The sequence below is a fragment of the Cyprinus carpio genome, chromosome B17 (genome assembly GCF_018340385.1).
Source record: "Cyprinus carpio isolate SPL01 chromosome B17, ASM1834038v1, whole genome shotgun sequence".
Taxonomy (NCBI): domain Eukaryota; kingdom Metazoa; phylum Chordata; class Actinopteri; order Cypriniformes; family Cyprinidae; genus Cyprinus; species Cyprinus carpio.
Genome location: NC_056613.1, coordinates 12,192,475 through 12,213,105, shown reverse-complemented (window position 1 = coordinate 12,213,105; position 20,631 = coordinate 12,192,475). Strand labels below are relative to the sequence as shown.

The following is a 20,631-nucleotide window of genomic DNA, read 5'->3' as shown; positions in this document are numbered from 1 at the left end:
ATAAAAACAATGAAATATATAGGCATTTTAAAACTAGAAAAACATGTTCCCTAAATGTACACTTAAATGTGTTAATTTTAACCTAAAATGTTGATTATGAATAGAAAAAAAGGAAATTGACATCTTATATTTTATTTCCTCTATATGACAATTTATAACATATTATAAATTTAAATCTAAATATAACATATTTAGATCTGTATGTTAAAAATGATGTATAATATTAAATTGATAATTAGCAGGCCTTAGAACAGTTTTGATCTAGATCACAGAATGATTAACTGGTGTAATAAGACTGGTGAACTGGCACTTGCCTAAATGAATCTGGTAAATTGTAGTTCCCTCTTCATTGCAGTGGAGGGTGCTGATGAGCCACACATGACCCACATCAATGTTGCATTGTGTTTGGTCTCTGGCTCCTGTCGTTTTTGTCTTTGTTTTTGTTGCTTGCTTCAACAATGCTCTTCTTAAGAGTCCTACACATCCACTGCTCTCATCTAAAGGAGTGAATCATTGCCTTAGGGATCAGAGTGTTGTTCAAGTCGGCCTTTCTGTTTGATTGTAGCTGTCCAGCAATCAAAACATGTTGCATTAATTCAAATCCCTTAAACTGGAAGGACAGTCCTGGCCTTCACACTCTCCTGCACAATGGTGAGAAATAGAGAGACAGTGAGCAACCTGGACCAGCTCCTGAGTTTGAGGTTTGTTTTTCTGTTCGTGTCTCTCTCAGTCAGTGTAGGGATTAGGCCTGTTGTAGTTCCCTAAGTTACCGTACAGATGTTAGCTGGGATAGCGTTGTCATGCCATCCATGGCCTCCTGTCTGGATTGATGAGCTAGCTTGCTTCCGTGTATGCAGGTGTGTGTGTGGTTTGAGATGAGTACAGTATCATTTGTCAGACAAAAAGGCTACTTGATAGTCAAGTACAACAGTTTAGACTCTTTTAGTCTTCTGTGTTTGCTTGTACCATGTTGTGCCTCTTTTTGTGCTAAAAATATAGTCATCAAAGTATATACTGATTTAGCAGAGTTGAAATGTTCAGCTCAAAGGTCTGTTTTCTGTTTAAGTAGGTCTTTATGTGTTTGTATAGACAGTGCCTGGCTGTATGGGAGTCAATAGGTTTACGCTACAACACAATGGTCTGTTTGTCTTTGTGGAAACTCTTAAACCAGACCTTGAGATGTAACATAAAGGGAGGAATTTCACCAATCACAAAGCCATAAATATGTTGAATAACTGTTTTGGCAGCAATTTTATGTGTGTATTAAAATGTATAAAATATTATATTTTACGTGAAGCTTAATGTTTTCATGACACGTATATACTTACACTGTTCAAAAAAGTTTTTAAGGAAATTAATGCTTTTATTCTGCATAGATGCATTAAATTGATTACATATTAAATACATGCTTCCTATTAATCAAAAATTCTGAAATGTTTTTTATTAGATATCTTGGTTTCCATAAAAATATGAAGCAGCAAATAATAATAACGAAATCTGCATATCAGACTGATTTCTTAAGGATCATGTGACGATGAAGACTGAGTAATGGCTGCTGAAAATCTGTAATAATATTTCACAATATTACTGTTTTTTTTTTACTGTATTTTTGATCAAATAAATGCAGCCTTTGTGAGCATAAGGACTCCTTACAAAAATATTTTTTTAAAAAGTTTAATGGTATATTTATATTAATAAAAAAGAAAAGAAGTCAATTTTACTTGTCAGACAAATTTACTTTGTTTTAAGATGTTTAAATATATTTACTAGGAAAAAGGACAAATACAGAATTAAGATTTTTTTTTTTTTGCACTCAATAGTTGTTTCCTGGGAATAAATAGTGTTGTGGAATCACTACGAAACTTACAAACATTAGCAATTTTACTGTTCCTTGGAAACACTGGTCTCAATAGAATCATTTTAGGCCATCAGAGTACTGTAATTTGCAGCAGAGGCATGACACATTCTCAAGTAAGACTCAGTCCACGTCACAAGCAATGACTCTTAGTCACACAACTGACTGGAGAGGACTGCCTCATTTAGTTTGTCAGGAGATGATGTATGAAATACGAGAGCTCTCAGAACCATTTTAATACTTTAACTGCTGCTGAAAACTCTCTGAGCTCTGGCCCTGCGGGCCCTTGCTCGGGAAAGCTGATATAGGATCTGACAAGACAGGGCTTGACACAGCAATGCACTTCCCTGCTTTTGTGTCCATTTACCTACGGCCAGCCACTTGCATTTGAGGATTTCCCCATATAAAGAGGAAGAGAGGAAACATGTGTGTGTTGACTATAATCAGTCAAATACAACATGCAGGAGCTGTGGATAGAATAGCAGGCAGTGTGTGGGTTTAACATCAAGTGGGCATCCCATTAGAATCAAAGTCATTGTGTTTGTGGAGGGGCACTTGGGTGGGTGTGTTTTGGGCATGCATGGCTGATCACTCCGGCTGCTTGTCAGATGGAGCTCCTCCAGGTGCTGGAGAATTCGGCATTGCCAGTCCAAACCAGCTTTCCTGTTCCGCCTGCTCTCTCTGTTCCTCCTCACCCGCTCACAGACTCACCTGATGAAGCTCAAACTCAAAGGTCAGAGGTCACGCAGGAAAAGCCAACCTTTATTTTAAATTGAAAATAACTTTGTGTCTCGTCTCTGTCAGGGGTGTCAGCTTTAGGGGTCATAGAGAGGGCAAGACTCTTATCCAGAATGCCAAAAACGCCTGGAGAAAAAGATAACATTTCATTACAAGTAATACTTTGATTGTCAGTGTACTCTGTGTGAATTGTGCATTGGTACTAATCAAACAAGCTGTACTTAGAAGTGTTTTCTCTTTCTTTTTTACGCATCCCGACCAGCCTGACACAGCAATATTTGCACCACCAATGGCCTGAGTTTGGGGTGGGACTACCTTTTTGTTTGACGAATAGCATACAGTATGTGGGAAATGTTTAGAAAATAAAATTGTTTAAAATTATTTTTTAGTTTGAAATAATTTCCACTCAGAAATTTAGCTAATTTACAAAGAATAATAATAAGAATAATTAATAATAATATTTTTATGTATAGTTTTTTAGCTTCATAAAAATATCTATGGCAATGAGATTTTGTCCTCTGTGTGGTCTGATGTAGAAATAACTCTGAAAGGTCTAAACAAGGTCGATCACTCTGGATGTCACCCTGAAGAAAAGAAGAGAGTGAGGGGAAAAAGAGCGAGAGAAAGGGCAGGTGTGTGCTGTGTTGCGGCCACCATGTCAACGTCTGCCTTTCTGAACTGACAGGTTGTCATTTTTTTGTGACAGCATCCTGCAGACTACCTGTAATGAGCTGCTGTGAAGTCTGCAACATTCTCCTGACCTTTCGGCGGCTCACATCATTCCCAGGTCTTCTCCTTCCACGCATCCTTGTCAAAGGTCCAAACCGCAAAACGCTGAGGGATGAACGCTGGCAGGGACATTAAAGAAAGTAAATCCAACAACAAAAACAAAGACACGGACACACTGACACCTGTCTCACCAACAACCACATTGGACACTAATAGACAGACTCCTAGAACTTCTCTCCCGTCGTTTAGCGGCTCCATGCAGTTTTGGCTTTTGTTGATGTCAACGTTTACTCACCTTTGGTCACCAGAATTTATTTCGTAAACAAACTCTAGCCTGTGTTTGAAAGTCACAGAAAAAAGCCCCCACAGTATTCAGACAAAAAAGATCCCAGACATTTCTTAAATGACAAAAAATTCCTCGGCTCTGAGAAATGTGACCCAGCCTTGTGCCCCCACTGTTTGGCTTTCTGCTCCAAGTCTCTGGGTAAACACCTGCTTAAAAGGCATTGCCCCTTTTTCTCTCCTCTGTTCTTTTCGTGGCCCTCTTTCTCCTGATCATTTTGCTCTAATGACGTTTACAGATGTACTTAGACCTCCTCGTGAGTGTTTTAGTCTCAGGTTATTACCACCCATGTTTAAGGCTATGCTAACAAGAATCGCATTACGCTTGGCCTGTCGGAATAGAAGAATTCAAATCAAAGCTCACGCAAAGCTGTCTTTATTTAACTGTTAAGTAAGAAAGCCGGCCAGGACATTCAGTTTTAAGCTCTCATAAGTGCAATCATAGAAGGTTGTGGGTATTAAATTGATGCAAACACACCCCCAGGCACACACACATAATATATATATATAAATATATAAATATATATATATATATATATATAAATATATATATATATATATATAATATATATATATATATATATATATATATATATATATATATATATATATATATGCTTGCTGTATGCAGTAACTTTTCTCAATTTGACTGATGGGTTTGGCTCGACTTATTTCCCGATTTAGAGAAAATTATGTAATGGGTGTTAAATATGATTTTTTTCCAACAAAGTATTTTTCTCAATTTTGTTGTATGTTTTACAGTTGTATGTCAGAATTATCATTGCTAATATAATGATAACGTCATCTAACCTTAAAACAGCACTGTATTGCTGTGACTATTTTCATAAAATGAAGCACAGCTGTGAGTGTAATAGCTCTTAATTTGAGTAACATACAATTCAGTCTTAATATTACCATATGTTTTTATTTCATCAAAGAAAATAGTTCCTAACTAAGAACTTGGAAAATTAACAATTGCACATTGCCAAGTAAAACTTGGTTGCTGTGTTTTGTTCCAGAATGAATCAGTGTTTTTGAATAAATTTGTTGAATAAATGATTCAATTGCACATTGACACATAAAAACATTCCCTGCATCCCAATTTGCATATCATCCACCATAAATACTATTAAAGATTACTAATTGCAAATACTATTTAGGGCAGAAATTGGGGTGCAGGAAGTTTCATTCCTGAATGAATCAGCTCACCGAAGCTGGATTAAATATAGAGTAAAAACAGTAATATTATAAAATTAATTGGAGATATTTATAGTATTAAAACCTCTTAGGAATGTGAAAGAGGAAAGGAGAGAGAGAAAAATATGTATATTAGATAGAGAGAGCTAGGGAGGAATGAAGTGGAAGAATGACCATGCAGCACTGAGTAGATAAGATGACTGGTGGCGATGGCATTGTGTGTATGCACGTGTGTGTGTGTGTGTGTGTGTGTGTGTGTGTGTGTGTGTGTTGGCATTGTGTGTATGCACTCTGTCAGCTCTACAAGAGCATGGCACAGAATCAGAAACCGTCTATCCAAACCTGCTGACATGTGCTTTCTCTCTTTCTTTCTCTCCCTCCCTCTTTACAGTTCTCCTCCTCTTTTTAACCCACCTCTTCTTGAAGAGAGGCTAGTGAATCCATGCCTAGTCGCAGTTAATGCTGCTAACTCTCGTTTGAGATTGAGAGAGCTGGCAACTCCTGTATGTGTTATATATGCCGATCTTCTCTGTCTCAAACCTTTTCTCCCTCTGTCTGAACTTTTCAACTCTTGAACTCTCAATGGCCTCGCTCTCCGTCTCTTTGACAACAATTAGAGTAGATTCTTCCTTTTCATCCCGTCGGGATCTCCTCGTTTTTCACACTTGTTCATTCCTTTCTCCTCTCATTTGACAGACAGGCAGACCTGCCCCCCGGCCACGTCACTCACGCTGCCCAACTTCATTTACGGCCCTGATTGACACCTCTTACACGCGCTCGCACACACAGACATACTGTAGATGTCTTCACACATGAATAGTATTAGCTTTACCTCATTTTGAGCAGCTTGTCTGTCAGTCACTATTATTTGCCTGCTGAATGTGAATAGAGGCCTCACTGACACACTCAGGCTGTGTGTGTGTGTGTGTGCGTGTCATGGCGCCACTCTGTCCTTGTGTCTCTTCAATGGCACCTTAATGTTACATAGCATAGCCACATATTGTCTGTCACACTTGACTTGTCTCTCCTGTTATGAGGACCTCAGAAAGTGGAGAAAAGAAATAGATGAGTGGACTGATATGATACAGTATAAATTGTATGAAGCTATGGTATTTCAACCGCTTTGTATAGCTTTTTTTTTTTCTTGTGTTTGGTTTTGTGGTGTATGTCTAAACTGTCCCTGCTTAGAAAGCCAGCTGGTTCTTTCCTGTTATGCAGTACTTTTTGAAATGTAAATTTAAGCAAGTATTTCTATAGCAGACTTTCAAAATATGCTGTGGTCAAGATCAGGTAATTAAACTTTATTAATTTTAGCTTAGTTATATTCATGATGACAAGAAAATGAGCCAGAGTTTTACCATCTTTGGAAATGTTGATTAATGCTGATTTCTGTTATTTTGTTGGAGAGGATAGAACGTTTTAGAGTGAGAAAAAACAACTAATACCAAAAACTACTTACTAAACTACTTTCTTAAGTACCACTTACTAACTTATCAAAATGTCACAAAAATATTAAAAAATTTCCAGAAGAAAAGTGAATTTTTTAAAGTAAAAAATAATAAAGAAATATGTTTGTTCTGATTTTGCTATGATTACATTTGTGCAGACTAGAAAAATTACTAGTAAAATTATTGAAAAATTACACTACCCTTCAAAAGTTTGGGGTCACATTTTTTATTTTGAAAGAAATTAATACTTATATTTACCAAGGGTGCATTAAATTGATCAGCGATGAGAGTAAAACATAATGTTACAAAGGGTTTCTATTTCAAATAGATGCTGTATTATGGTTTCTGCAAAAAATATAAAGCAGCACAACTGTTTTCAATGTTGATAATATCAAGAAATATTTCTTGAGCAGCAAATCGGCATATTAGAATGATTTCTGAAGGATCATGGGACATAAAAATGTACTGCATAACAGAACTGACCCAGCTCATGCTAATTCAACATGATCAAGATGTTGCTTTTGAACAGGTTTTTTTTACCAGTCCTAACCATCTTGGCCAAAAATATCTGTCCGACAGTACTTGGTCCCAGCTGCTCATAGTGAAACTGACTGGCCATCTAGAACAGCCTGTAACCATATATGACCAACAAGAAACCATGTGAAACAAAAGCTTGTTTAGCAGGATTCAGCAGTTTATTGTTCCAGTCAGACTGTCTTTTGAATGCTATGACGGACTTTACTCCCACCCTTTTACTTTCTCTCTCTCTCCTCCTCTGTTTATTTGCCTACTTATCACTCATATGGAGATCACTTCCTCTCTCTCTCTCCACATCATCTTCATTCCCCTGTCTTATCACTCTCCCTACAGCACTCCTGGGCATCCTCCAGTATCCCATCATGCCCTTCTGAAATCTGTGACACCATTTTGTCAGCCCATCTACTTGTATGTTTGACTTCCCCATTCACCTTTTTGTTTCTCTCTCCCGAAGTGTTTTCCATTGTTTTGTCTCTTTAATGTTAGTGCTGATGGCTGTGGCCAGACTGTGCCCTAGAGGACTCTGATAAGAGCCTCTGCCTTTTCTGTTTTCTTTTGGTTGTACTGTTTTATATTTTCACTTCAGTAACTTCAGCATGAGATACAGAGGAGAGAGAGAAAGGAAAAACTGAAACGGAGTCAACACAAAAAAAGTATACAGAATTATATTATGGTTATATACATATATTAAATATTATTTAAATATTATCAGTATTTTGCGTGACACTAGCCTGCTGTCTATGCGTGTGGTGTGTGAAACCTAATAATGTGTACTAAAATCACAGCAAGTGTCAGGAAAAGGTTGTTATGGTTTTCTAAAAGGGGAAGAGTGAGAGGGGTAAAGGTGAAATTAAAATGCATTTTTGAGGGGTGTTTGGGGGGCTGCAGTTCTTCACCTGTGGCAGTTTCTATTGTCTGTAATTTCAGCTGTCAGTCCAGGTTAGATGGGACACTTTTACTTGTGTCTGTGACTGAAGAGAGTTCTGAAATAAAAGAGAGAGAGGGAAAGTCAAGAGAGGACATGTCTGCTTTTCCCTCCCTCATCTCCTGAAATCAGCAGGTGCATCTCTCTCCACTCTCCGTTATGACCCTGGATAGGTGCGCGGGGTCACCAGGGGTCAATCACTTGCTGATGATTTTCTTTCCGTCTTTCTGCTGCAGTCAGCTAAACTCTGCGGTGGTTATCTGTGCTCTGCACGTCAATTCACCGGCCTGACCTTTTTAATTTCTTCTGACATTTTTTATTATTCAATTTGCCCTGTGTTCTCGTACGTCGCTAAGGTCCTGTTGCTTTGAAAAAAGTCAAATGAAATAGAATAAAAAAATGTAGAGTTGCTTGATTGTATTAAATAAATCATGGGCTGGCGGTGTGTGTGATAATTGACTATGAAGGGCAGAACTAAAGGTACAGTTAAAGCGAGAGTGCCATAAATGAGGAATGATAAATTTAATCTGGGCCTGATTAAATAAGCGAAAAGAGGAACAACGTCTCTTTGGGGTCGACTACTGGGCAAACAGAAAGATTGCCTGATGGACTCATCTTTTGCTCAGGTTGAATATTAATGTGAATATGTGTGTGTGAGAGAGAGAAAGAGAGGGAGAGAGCACCGATAAGACTCTGATAAAGATTCGTTTTCCCAGGGATTTAATTATGTTGCCTTTTAAATCTGAGCAGGACCAGAGGGCCAGATGCTCCCTGTCCTTGTTGTAAAACATTCCTAGTACTGTTTGACTTTAATGTTCACCTGCTTTGACAAATCTAATGTGTAATTTAGAGACTTACGGCAAACATACAAGTGCAGCATGCTTTTAGGCTTCCTTAATACCTGGCATTAACATGCATTTTCAGTGATTTTATCGCACTTGACCATATTAAAATCCAAGTGAATATATGCCCAAGACACATTGGGACTGGTTTCGGTTGAATGAAACCTCATTTGGAGTTGGTCAATAATGGATTTTAACCCAAAGTTTGTAATTGCTATATATATTTATATTGATATAATTTAAATTATATATAAATATTTTTAATATATAAACAACACTTTTTTCTTTAATGTATACATGCATGTGTGTGTATATTTATATATACATACTAAATATAAACAGTACACTCATATATGTTATGTAAACAAAAACTTTTATTTTGGATGCGATTAATCGTGATTGACAGTACTAATTATTATTATTTTTATTATTTTGAATAATGAAATACTGACTAGAACGTCCTTGTTGAAGTTGTCAAATAACCAAGCTGAGAATCCTCAGCAGTTTTATCCAAGCTTAATTTAAATACTTCTACTAATACTCTACTAATTTATTTTTGTTTGTTTTTTTCCTACATGTAATACGTTCAATGAAATTATGATGTCTATCTTTACAGGCCTTTTATGGGCACAATTTTGGACAAGCTAGATTTTAGGTCCAAGTTCAAACACTGGAGGAGACATGCACACAGTTTTTCTGGAGGTCTTGTGATGCTGCCCAAAGAAAAGAAAATAGTATTAGACTATTTATTTATTTATTTATTTATTTTTTGGATTATTCATAAACTGGTTGCCTCTGCATCACATTCCCACCATAGACACAGAAGAGGCCTGTCACAGGCAGATGATGCACTTGTCAGATTTCTCAAAGGAATACTCAAGTGTTTTTCACACATAAAAAAAAAGAACATTTACACTTTTTTATCTTTCCATAATGCTGGCCGATATCTCAATGAGATATCCTCAGCGTGAAAAAAAAGAGAACCAGAATTGCAAATGCAGATTTAATCTCATGCACTGTCACAAAAATTGTCCCTTTCTTCACAAACTATTAACATTTGACTATGTTTTCATCACCCTGTTTTTATGCGCATTTTGAAGTATCGCATCAGAAACAAGTAATGGAAATGGAAAAAAAAATCCTTAATTTGCAAAGTTTTTACGCTCACTTGTGGTGGTTTTTGACTTGTGTGAAAAAGAGTTAATACAGATAATGAAAGATGGAAACACATTTACAGAATAAATTCTGCCATGCGCATCAAAAAAAGTCATGTGCCTTTGCATAACTTGACTAACCATTGGACCAATCTTGTTACACAGCATCTCAAATATGGTTATGGTCATTCTGAGATGCCTGAGCAAAGTCTGTCGTCAAAGTATTTCTGGATAATTGCCTCCCAGAACACAACAGCATGGCATCCAGCTCCAAAAGCAATGACCACATTTATTGTGTTTCATCTGCTTGTTCTGATGCAAAAGTAATTTATTATTATTATATATACTCAGTGGCTTTTCCTACTTTTCTTAGTGATATTTAGTGCCAGTTTATCAGGAAATGACGTTCTCTTTGATTGGTTGGATGGTAACAGTGCTTATTTGCAAATGTTTTATGCGATATTCCAGTTTTGTGCATAACTATATTCGCAACTTTGGATGGAAACATAGCTATTCTCTGCATGCACACACCTGAAACAAAGCAGTGAAACAAGGAACTCTCAGCCAATTAAACAATCAATCACAATTTCTAGAAAAGCCATTTCAAAAACACTCAAGGTTGAAAAACTCAAAGCTGTGCTTCAGTGTGTGGGGTAGAGGGGTTGTGTTTGTCCCACTGGCTGACCTCTCTTTTGTTCTTCCCCAGATCAGTAAATACTGCTTCTTAATTTGCCCGCGCAGAGCACAATAAAAGCCCATTAACGCATGCAAATGTGCGGTCACTTTAGCAGCTTGCCACAGCCGGCCGGCGCTGCAGTGTTCACGATACTGTGGCATCTGCAGTACAGCATATTGGGATGTGCCTGCTGACTCTGTGAACGAGTGTGCAGGGAGCGCTGTGTCTCCAGTGAATGCCAGGAAAGGAAGTGTGCGCTGTGTTTTGATAAGCAGTTTTGCTAATTTGCCATTCAGGTCATTCTCATGTCTTAATTTGGGTGGAACAATGAGACCAATTGTCTCTTTTTGTTTCACTCCAAGGTCTTCTCCGGACTGTGTTATGAAGTGCAGCCTTGCATCACCCTGATGCCAAAAATAAAGATGAGCAATTCTGTCTCATTTTCTAGCTTATCGTGGCCGTTTTGAGACAGGGTCATCAAAAATGAGCCTTCCACCTGACTGTCCATCTTAAAGTGTGAATTGAAGCTTCTTCCCTCTGTGGAGAAATTGGGTTTCTGTCGGGAGAGAGAGAAAGAGCTGACTCGCTCTAAAAGCTAGCGAGAAGATGAAAGAATCCTCTTATGTCAGTAAACTTGTTAAGAGGCTGTGCTGGGGACAGCGTTTTCCCAGCACTTTTTTTTTGGTTTAGCGTTATTTTATGTTTGTGGTAAATTTATTTATTTATTTATTTAGGAAAGTGGCAGAATTTTTTGCCCCTCTCTCTTTCTCTTTCTCCCTCTCCCTCTCCCCCTCTGTTAGCCCAGGTCTCGAGATAAGACTTGGCATGCTCAGCGCTAACCCTGTGACACAGACAGAAAGCAGAGATGCTGCTCTTCCTTCAATATGACATTAGATTTATTTTTTTTCTGCAACCTTTAGCCATCCAAACAGGTTACATGGATGGATAGACGTCTGGACCAAGGATATATGAAAGCTGTTCGGTTTCAGTCAAACTCCATGTTTCTGCTGAAGCTGTGCCATAAGCCATGTACTACAGTGCTCGTATGGGTGTTGTAGGTTTGTGTCCGGCCTGCGACATCCCCCAGTCTCATTGTGTTTGTTTATTACTGAACACTGAAAGGGTTTACTTTTTGATATATTGAGAAATAACTGAATTAACATTTGTGATATTTCATGCCACTTTGTTAAACTGCTGTAGAAGCCCCATCCTCACATGTCTCAGCTTTTTTCATCAACTAAAAAAGTTCAGTATTAGCTTAAAGGCAAATTTTAGACTACTTTTTGTTTGTTTATTTATTTATTTGTTTTTTACTTTGGATGAAGTTTGAATGTACCAATGTAAAAAAAATTGATTATATTCATTTAACTGGTAAATTGCCTATATTAAAGGCATAGTTCACCTTCAGTTGGTCCCCATTGACTTACATAGTGTTTTTTTATATTTTTATTTTTATTTACATACTATGGAAGTCAATGGGGACCAGCAGCTGAAGGTGAAATTTCTATACATTTGTCTAAATAAATTCAAAATATAAATGATAAATGAATTTAGGCATCACAGAATTTATATTCTACAATATAAAAAATTATCATTATGAGATTTGCTAAAGATGACATGTAACGGAGTTAGGAAATTATATGTTTTTGAAAGATTAATTTTAAGTGAGGTAATATAAATGTAAAACAATAGAGGAAATGAGAGTGCACAATTAAATAATCAATATCGACCAATGCAATACATAAAAAAATCTTAACATCAGCTGATAACCAATGTTGTATCAATATATTATACATCCTAAAATGAAATTGCCTAATGCATAAATGTTTTTCTATGTAGTATGTTCTATTTAGTATTTAAAGTTAATAGTATGCACCATAAGTGACAGCCAATAGTTTTTTTGTTGTTGTTGTTTGTATGTTTGTTTTTTTAGGCATGTCATTTAATATCATCTGTAGTTGACTGGAATGAATATACAGTTCTTTTTGAATGCCATCTGTCTGAGAAAGAAGGAGTGTGTTGTAGCCCACTAGTCCAGGGAGTTGTCACAGTGTGTGTGTGTGGAGGAGACAGAGGTGTGTTCACCTTGTTGAGACGTACAGAGGTGTTCCACACTGTGCTGACACCTGGCACAGAGCTCTGGCTCAAACCCAGACACACAGCAGGAGCGAGTGTGTGTGTTTGAAGAAAACAGAGAGTGTGTGAGTGGTGTCACAGTCTGGTGTGTGTGCCAGCATGTTGTGTCAGTAAGCACCCTTGAGATGCATATGTTTATCTGTGTAGAGGATTCATCCTTTTTCATTTCCTTTAAGTTGATGTGTTTTTTGCATGTGTATGAACTCAAATCGCTCCGCTTTTTTAGTGTGGAGAAAAGGTGCCAAAAACTAGTTACAGTCTGAAAACAATCCTCCCTGTCTCTGCAGCTCTCTGAGGTCTCTGTGGTGATATGGATGGCACAGTGCAGGGCTCTTGTTGCATATCTCTGCTATTGTTTTGTCTGCCCTTCCTCTTTCTCACTGGCTTTCTCCCTGTTTGGACAGACTCCTGTTTGAGTTCGATCAGATGTCGTTCTGCCTGGCAGAGCTGCACGTGTGGTCCTTCAGGAACAGCCTGCAAGTCCCAGGTGATTAAAACACACCAAAAGTCTCTCTTTCACACATTTGGTTGCCTCTTGTATGTGTATTCCTGCTATCTTCCCTTTGCTGTCTTTTCTTCTCATTAAATGCACCTGTATGCCTCTGTCTGACTTTGTCTTGTGTAATAACGAATATTAGTTCTTTCAGAGCCAGTTAAACTGTTGTCACACACTTATGGTGGTTATTATTACACCGGAGCGGTTAGTCATTTTACTAGAGACGTTCTGTGGCCTATAATTAAATTTATGGCACTCTTAATTATAGCTTTTAAGAAGCAGTTTGTGATAAATACTTCATAACACACTACATTTCAATTTGTCGTGCCATTCTTTTTGTTCTTTAATTGTACTCTGTTGTTAAAATCCTCACATCCTCTGCTCTTTTTGTAACCTTTTTTGCACCTTTGTTCCTTCTTCACCCTTTGATTTTTCTTCTTGGCTGTTCTGATGTACTGTAAGTGTGTGTAAGAGCAATTTGTATTTTCTTTTTCTCACAGACGAGGCCAGTTATCAGTTATTTGGAAAATCCTGTGATAACATGTTGTTGTGGATTATATGCATGCATGTTTGTGTATATGCGCTTTATTGTGTTCTGCAATCTGTGTGCGAGTATTTGTATGTGATTGCAGCTCTATCGCCTGTAGCCAGCCCTCCTGACCCGTATATTGAGTGACAGAGCAAGAGAGGGAATGAAATGAATAAAAACTTTAAAAATGATGCATCAACATAGATGTATGGGTGGATGGGAATGGTGTAGTCCATGTTTATTTGTTATACCATGTCAGAGGTACACAGACCATGAAGAGTACAACTGTAAATCTAATGCAAAGTCAAACATTCCAGGTGCTCACAGCTCTCTTAGAAATCCAGTTTTCTTTGACATTGCTTAAAGGACATTTCATCTACTGCAGCCAAAAGTGCAAAACTCCTCACTATATTTTGTATTAGACAGTAGCTGTTTTTGCTAACAAACTCAGTGTTTTATTTTCTATTTAGATGATATTCCTTCCTCCTTTTTATTTCTCTTTTCACAGATGCAGATATTGGCACATACCAGCTCTATGAAAAAGGAGAACCAGGTATGCATCACCTTGTCTTTATTAAATATATCATTAAATAATTCACATTTCTTATTTCTAAAGTTTGATCCTAACTTGTTTTTTTTTCATGTGTCAGATAAAATTTTCATTATAGACCTTAGTCAGGGTAGTGGCACATTTAATTTTTGAGAGGAATGAAAATGAGGAAAGAAAAAAAAAGTATACTTCCTGTCTGAACCACAGTATTTCTGTATAAATGTCTCTTGAATCCTAATTGAAATTCACTAAATGACACTTCAGTGTAGGGGTGGGCAATCTGGCGATTTTATTTTGTGATCGATCTTAAAGACATCGATGATTTGCTTTTCAAGTGAATCGTAGAGATCCTGATCTTTATGTCTTTGTAAAAATGATAAAGCTATAGCAATAACTGCCTACTAGATAACTGTGACTGGGCAATTTATATCATGCGTCTCTATAATGTGTTTTTCATGCGTGGTGACGTTTTTGAAAACAATTCAGTGTGAGCTGTATACTTGGGAGTTCAGGTGTGCACATAAACGGTCAAATATACACAAAAATATGTCAAAATGTCTGTCTTGGCAAGTATTTACATAAAGACAGTTAGTTATGTTTTAAGTGAACATAAACAGCTGGGAGGGATATCAGACATGTGTCAGTATATTAGATCCATGCATTCAGTCTTAAAGAGACAGCAGCCTAATTAACCTACTGCTGTCTGTGTCATTAATGCTAATCAAACAAAAGAGACAGAAAAAAATCACTCACTGCTCTTGACTGAATCACTTTATAACTTTAATAAGGATCAATGTATACTGTATATTAGTCAGTTAAACTCAGGCTTTAAAGACCCTTTTGACAACAGATTGTTTGATGCAATACTGTCTCTTTTTTGTTTTTTGTTTTTATTGTGCAAATAGATAAGTCATAGGCTTGTTCCTAGATATTCCTGGATATCTCAAAATTGGAAAGATGTGGATCATGACTGTGTGTTATAACTAATATAATGATATTTTGGGAAGATCGCCCACCCCTACTTCAGTGTTTTTTACTCCTGTGATTGTTACTCAACACCAGACACACATTGAATCTTCGCTCACAAAACTCAACAGAATTGTAACACTCATCATTCACAAAGTTCTACAAATCTCCCCACCCCCTTTTAATTCCCTTTTAGTTTTTGATTTAATTATACTTTCAGCCACCAAAAAGCATGCAATACTATCAGCTATACTTTAATATTTTAATTTTTAAGATTTGCCCCTAAAATAAGCTTAGCAAAAGCCTGCAGTCACGTGTCAGCCTGCTCATCACTGTTACAGATGTTCTCTAAATGCTTCTGGGCAAAAGAAGTTCCACCAGGTTTCTTGATGAAGTTTTTAAACATGTCGCAGATTAAATATTTAATAATCCAGACCCCTCAAGAGAGGACACAGCCAGCTCTGAAACCTGAAAAGCTTATTGATTTAAACAATAACAAAATTATGTAATTTATTTTTCACTTCAGACTTAAAAGGTTTTGTTTGTTCTGTTGTTTTATCTATGAAGCACTCTTATTATCTTAGAAAACACAAATGCTTTGATGTTATAAAGACCTTCAGATGGTTAAAGTCTCATTGATTTGAAGAATCAAGAATTGAGGGGAATGCAATAATGCAGTGTTAGTTTATTTCTCATACCTACTGTTTATTAATAACAGAGATCAAAGTCTTAATGTTAAATCTGTAAAAACAGCATACGAACATTAATAAAAATCAGTTTATTTTATTGTGTGTTCATGATTGTAATGAAATCATTATGACTCACCTGATTTATGACTAAGCTGTAGTGTAGTGTATACAATATAAAGCTGCGCTATAAAATTGAATATTTGCAGAAGTTGAGGTTGTTTGATTGCGGTACCTGCTGTTTCTCACGGCCTCCAGCAGAGGGCGAAGGAGACCCATGCTTCTATGAGGAAAGGGGGCTCTTTCCACCCCTCTATCCTGTAGCAGATGTGTGTGTCTGGGGCAGGCAGTGGCAGAATGGCCCTTATCTGATTAGCAGCAGTAATCCTGGAGCTGTCCAGCAGGTCCAGGCCTCCAGCAGAGAGAGGCAGAGCTCCTGTAGAGCAAGGCAGGGAAGGGGGTCATCTGGCTGGGCCGCTGAGGGCTGGAGATCTGGGACTCTGGGGTGAGATGGGGCTTAAGGTATGGAACTATAGCACAGTGGAGAGAGAGCGTGCTGACAAAGCAGGAGTTTGGTCTTGTCCTCAGTCATTTCCGTCTGTCGGCATACCTGTCCCTCTCACTGTATGAGTCACTGTTTTTCTCTTTCTGACAAACACACACATTGGGGCGAGATGACAACTGAGTGACCATATGCTGAGAAAGACAATTGAGGGTGTGTTTACACACATATGGGTGTTGCTTAAACTATGGGCACTTTCACATTTAATATAAAAACAATTCTCTGAAATGTCTTACCATTCCTTCATTTGTTTAGCTACTTTAAAAAAAAAAATGTATTTACAGATTTTATAGTTTTAATCTAACCCAGAGACAGACTTTCAATCTTAATGAAAATTCATAGTAAAATATACTATTACATGTTAAACACTGTAATAATCCTAGTTTTTAAAAAAATATATTTTAATATCATGGTGTGAAAATGCTTTATCCCAAATTTAGTTTTAAAGATTTTACAGCTGTCCTGCAATTAAGATGTAATTTTCAATTATAACAGTTCTGTCACTAAAGTTTTATTAAAAATTAGTGTACTTGATTGCCAAGTAGACAAAAGTGTCAGTTGAGAGCAATAAGGAGCCATGAAGGAAAATGCAATTTATGTTAAATAACACTACTTTAATCGTGTGTTGTTTCCAGTAAAGGTGTTATTTTGCCAAATTATGCAAAAAGTGTGATTTGTTTAATTGTGTAATTTAGTGTGTCAAAAATTAGCATTAGCAGGATAAAGGAGTCTGCATTTTATTACAAAAATATTTCTATATTTCTACTGTGGTGGAAGTGAGTTCATGAGTTTCTGTGCTTCTGTGATGTATTTGTCGTGTGATATTGTTAGTGTGGATAAATTAAGCAGTTTAGCATGTGAAAAGTATGTTTTAATTGAGTTTACTTTCTCCCCAGAGACAAAACATCTACATATGCACATGCAACTCACTTTTGCATCCTTTCTAAAGAATAAAAAAATCATTAAAATGATTTTTTTTCTTCTTTGTGCAGCCTCTTCTACAGATCAGCATTACTACAATGAGAAACAGCAGTTTGCAGACAGTAAGTAATCCATTATCAAACAATTAACCTTCGTGTCAATGATCATATTAGCTGATTATTTAAGAACATTGGATTGCATGTTACTGAAGCAACACTCATCCGATTCCTAATTTAAATTGTGCTTCAGATGCCTGGGAAATGAAGTGCCCCATTAGTGCAAATCTGACAAATATTAAACATCACTCCATTTTCCCTCCACTTCTTTAACCCTCATGAGTCTGACGCAACATTAATGAATAAGAATGGAATGAAAAAACACTGCATAAGGCTGCAAGTCACGATGATGAAAAATGTGATGGTGATTTATCAAGCTTTTGCGCAGGAAATGTATATTTATAGCAGTTCCTCAGACCTCATTAAGGTCTTCATCAGCCGTCCCTTACAAAAAGTGTTTTTTGATGCCATGGTTCAGTGTTGTACTGAATGATAACTGCTGTATATCCATGTACCATGGATCTCCAAAGTACAATGAAGAATAGAGTGATGTTACATGGTATGTCCAAAAAAAAACCAAACTATTTTCTGGTAAGTTTTTCTGACATTTTCTCTGGCTTCACATTTAATCATTGAACAATTACAGCGTTTGTCTTTGCTTTTTAGCTTTTGTATTTGCTTTAAGACAAGTACAGCTTCATTCTGCCCCTTTTAATGTAGATTATTATAGGACTGACTCTCTTTTTCATTTGAGTTATGATGTTGTCAGATGTTCATTGCCAGCATGGCCAATGTCTTCCCACTGTAATGCCCAGTTACCTCCTACCCGCTCACCCTGCTGGTGGGGTAACTCCCGTCACCCTCGAGAGAAACACAAACACCCTTATCAGGAGAGACAGACCTGTCCCCCCCTCGCCCCCGTCCTGCTCGTCTCCCACCCTCTCTCATTCATTAGCATTCATTTATTTCGGCATCCTCTTACTCCTAAAAGGCAGGAGATGTTTCTTAATGGTGTAGAAATAATAATAAAAAAACTGATTGGATTTGATTGCGGAATCTTTAAGAAAACAAATAACAGACCTCCTCCATTTCCGTGGGTCCCTGTCCCGGATGAACGTATTAATGCATAAATGCATACGCATACTCACAGATTGAACTCAGCCGAGAATTCTATTAACGTTTCTTTCTCTCTTTTTTTCCCTTCGCTGGTTTGCTCCAGAGGGAAACAGGGACTGAGATCTAAGCGGAAATTTGGGGGGCTTTGTGAGCGGAACGAGGCATTTTGGAGTGCCGTATTTAATGTGTTTAATATGTTATGGTAACTTTGAGTTCTTCCCTCGGGTGACTGTGCTAACTCAGGGAGCGCTGATTGAATGAGACTGCGGCGTTACACTGAATTTAGCCTCTGTTGCGCTATTAGTTAATATTACGCTTTTAAATCCGTTCTGTCTAGAACATGAGAGAAATCATGAAAGTAAATATTTTAGCTAATGAAAATAAAAAAAGAAGTTTTAAACATTAAAAGAAAGGGGAAGTTTTATCTACGCTTTGCATTGTAGATTCAGGGAAAATGTTTTTTTGGAGTTTTATGGGTAAGAAATACAGAGTTTGCTTTAAAAAGGACTGAAATTTGGAATAAAACTTGAATCCAAATGGGATTTTTTTTTTTAGCTTATTTAATTAAATATTTTACAATGTATATAAATATGTACAAAATGTTCAAAATATACATTTTAACAATGTTAATAACATTGAAATTATTAATGTTAATTAAGTCTTAACATATAAAAATCCACCACACAATTGTATTACTTACTATATATTAATATTAAATATACCTTATCATTAATTATTGTTATTATTTAAAAAAAAATCTGTAATAGTTTAGACAGGGTCAAATGAAGATGAAGCTTAAAAGACATTTAAAAATGATTAGTTAAGGCTGTCCTTCAACTTGAAGCCAAATGGGACGACTTTTTTTTTTTTTTTTTTTTTTTTTTTTTTTTTTTTTTTTTTTTTACTTTTTTATTTTTTTTAATTATTTTTTTTTTTTTTCTTTTTTGTTTGTATGTGTCCCATATGTTTGTACCCAAATCATTATCAGGATTGAAATGAGTGGATTTAACTCTTGAGCTGTCAGCTCAGATTCATTTGTAGAGTGACCTCAGGTGGAGCTGTATTTCAGGGTCAATCCTCTTCACCCTAAAAAACCCCACAAACACAAAAACACATTCTTTTGGCTGTCTTTTATTACTTCTTTCTGGCCACAGATGATGTTGCATTTCATACTCACGTCCTCTTCCTCTCTATCTGTCACTCAGGTCGGGGTTACCCATGGTTCCTTAGTAACCGTCGCCCGGAGAAGCTGCGTGATGCCCTAAAGGAACTAGAGGTATTTGTTTACATTTCCTGCAGTCCGATTAACAAATAGGAGCATTCTCTGTCTCTCCCTCCTTTCATAAGGAAAGAGAAAATCCCCCGACCTCTCTCGCTCGCTCGCTCGCTCTCAGCACCTGTGTGGGTGCCTCTCTGTCATCGTGGGGGATATTTGAGGGGGATGATTGGGACTGTGAGCTGGCTCTCTCTCTCTGCCTCTGGCTCTCTCACACAAACCTAGCTTTGTTCAGTCCGACTCGGGCTCATTTTTGCTGCCTCTCCATATCTGAAACTGGAAACATCATTCTAAACCTGACCCTGAAAACGCTCAGACGCTCTACTCATTCCTACTACACATTCTCTGTCTCTCTTTCTCTCAGGAGCTGCTGCAGTCATGCCCGGTCATGAGTGTCAGATGGAGAAGCAAACAGTGCTGTCAGGTACCTTACCCAGCATGCATCAGTACCCAGCAGGCATCAGGCCTTCTTGGCATGAGTTGGCTCCTGTAGCAGAGGTCAGGCAATGAGCATATGCAGACTGTTTGTGTCAAATACTCTTGGGGAATTTATCTCTGGGATCAAAAAGATTCCCTTCCCAAGCACATCACTGTAGCCCAGTGGTTTTCCGTTCAGTGTGGATGGATTCTTCAGCCACGTGCGCACACATTTTTGGTACCTAAGTGCTTGATTTCAGCCGTTTTAAAAGGTCAGGGAGAGCAAACCTTGTTCAGTTTGTTTTTTTTTGGTGGTCAGAGATGGTTTTTCTCGCACAGCAGCAGAGACTGATTGGAAGCGGTGACCTTTATCGCCTGTTGATATGATATAGAGATAAAATTCCCCCTTATTTCAGTCTAAATGTTATAAGCCATCATTTTTTAAAGGAATATTTCACCTAAAATTTTACCATCATT

At 37.3% G+C, this 20,631-nt stretch overlaps 1 protein-coding gene across 6 annotated transcripts in view; it reads left to right on the top strand.

Moving 5' to 3' along the window:
• The window catches only part of LOC109092574 (WD repeat containing planar cell polarity effector), a 59,311-nt gene that overhangs the window by 5,118 nt on the left and 33,562 nt on the right, over positions 1-20,631 (top strand). For 2 of the 6 annotated variants that reach the window (XM_042742265.1, XM_042742263.1), the window contains 5 exons: positions 12,984-13,066; positions 14,113-14,157; positions 17,361-17,411; positions 19,667-19,737; positions 20,102-20,161. In XM_042742265.1, the coding sequence (XP_042598199.1) occupies positions 13,006-13,066; positions 14,113-14,157; positions 17,361-17,411; positions 19,667-19,737; positions 20,102-20,161 (288 nt within the window). In that variant the 5' untranslated portion in view covers positions 12,984-13,005. Of the gene's footprint in view, positions 1-356; positions 702-3,129; positions 3,226-3,299; positions 3,463-12,983; positions 13,067-14,112; positions 14,158-17,360; positions 17,412-19,666; positions 19,738-20,101; positions 20,162-20,631 lie in introns of those variants that run through there. The other 4 variants (XM_042742264.1, XM_042742266.1, XM_042742267.1 and 1 more) reach the window with 4 other exon arrangements.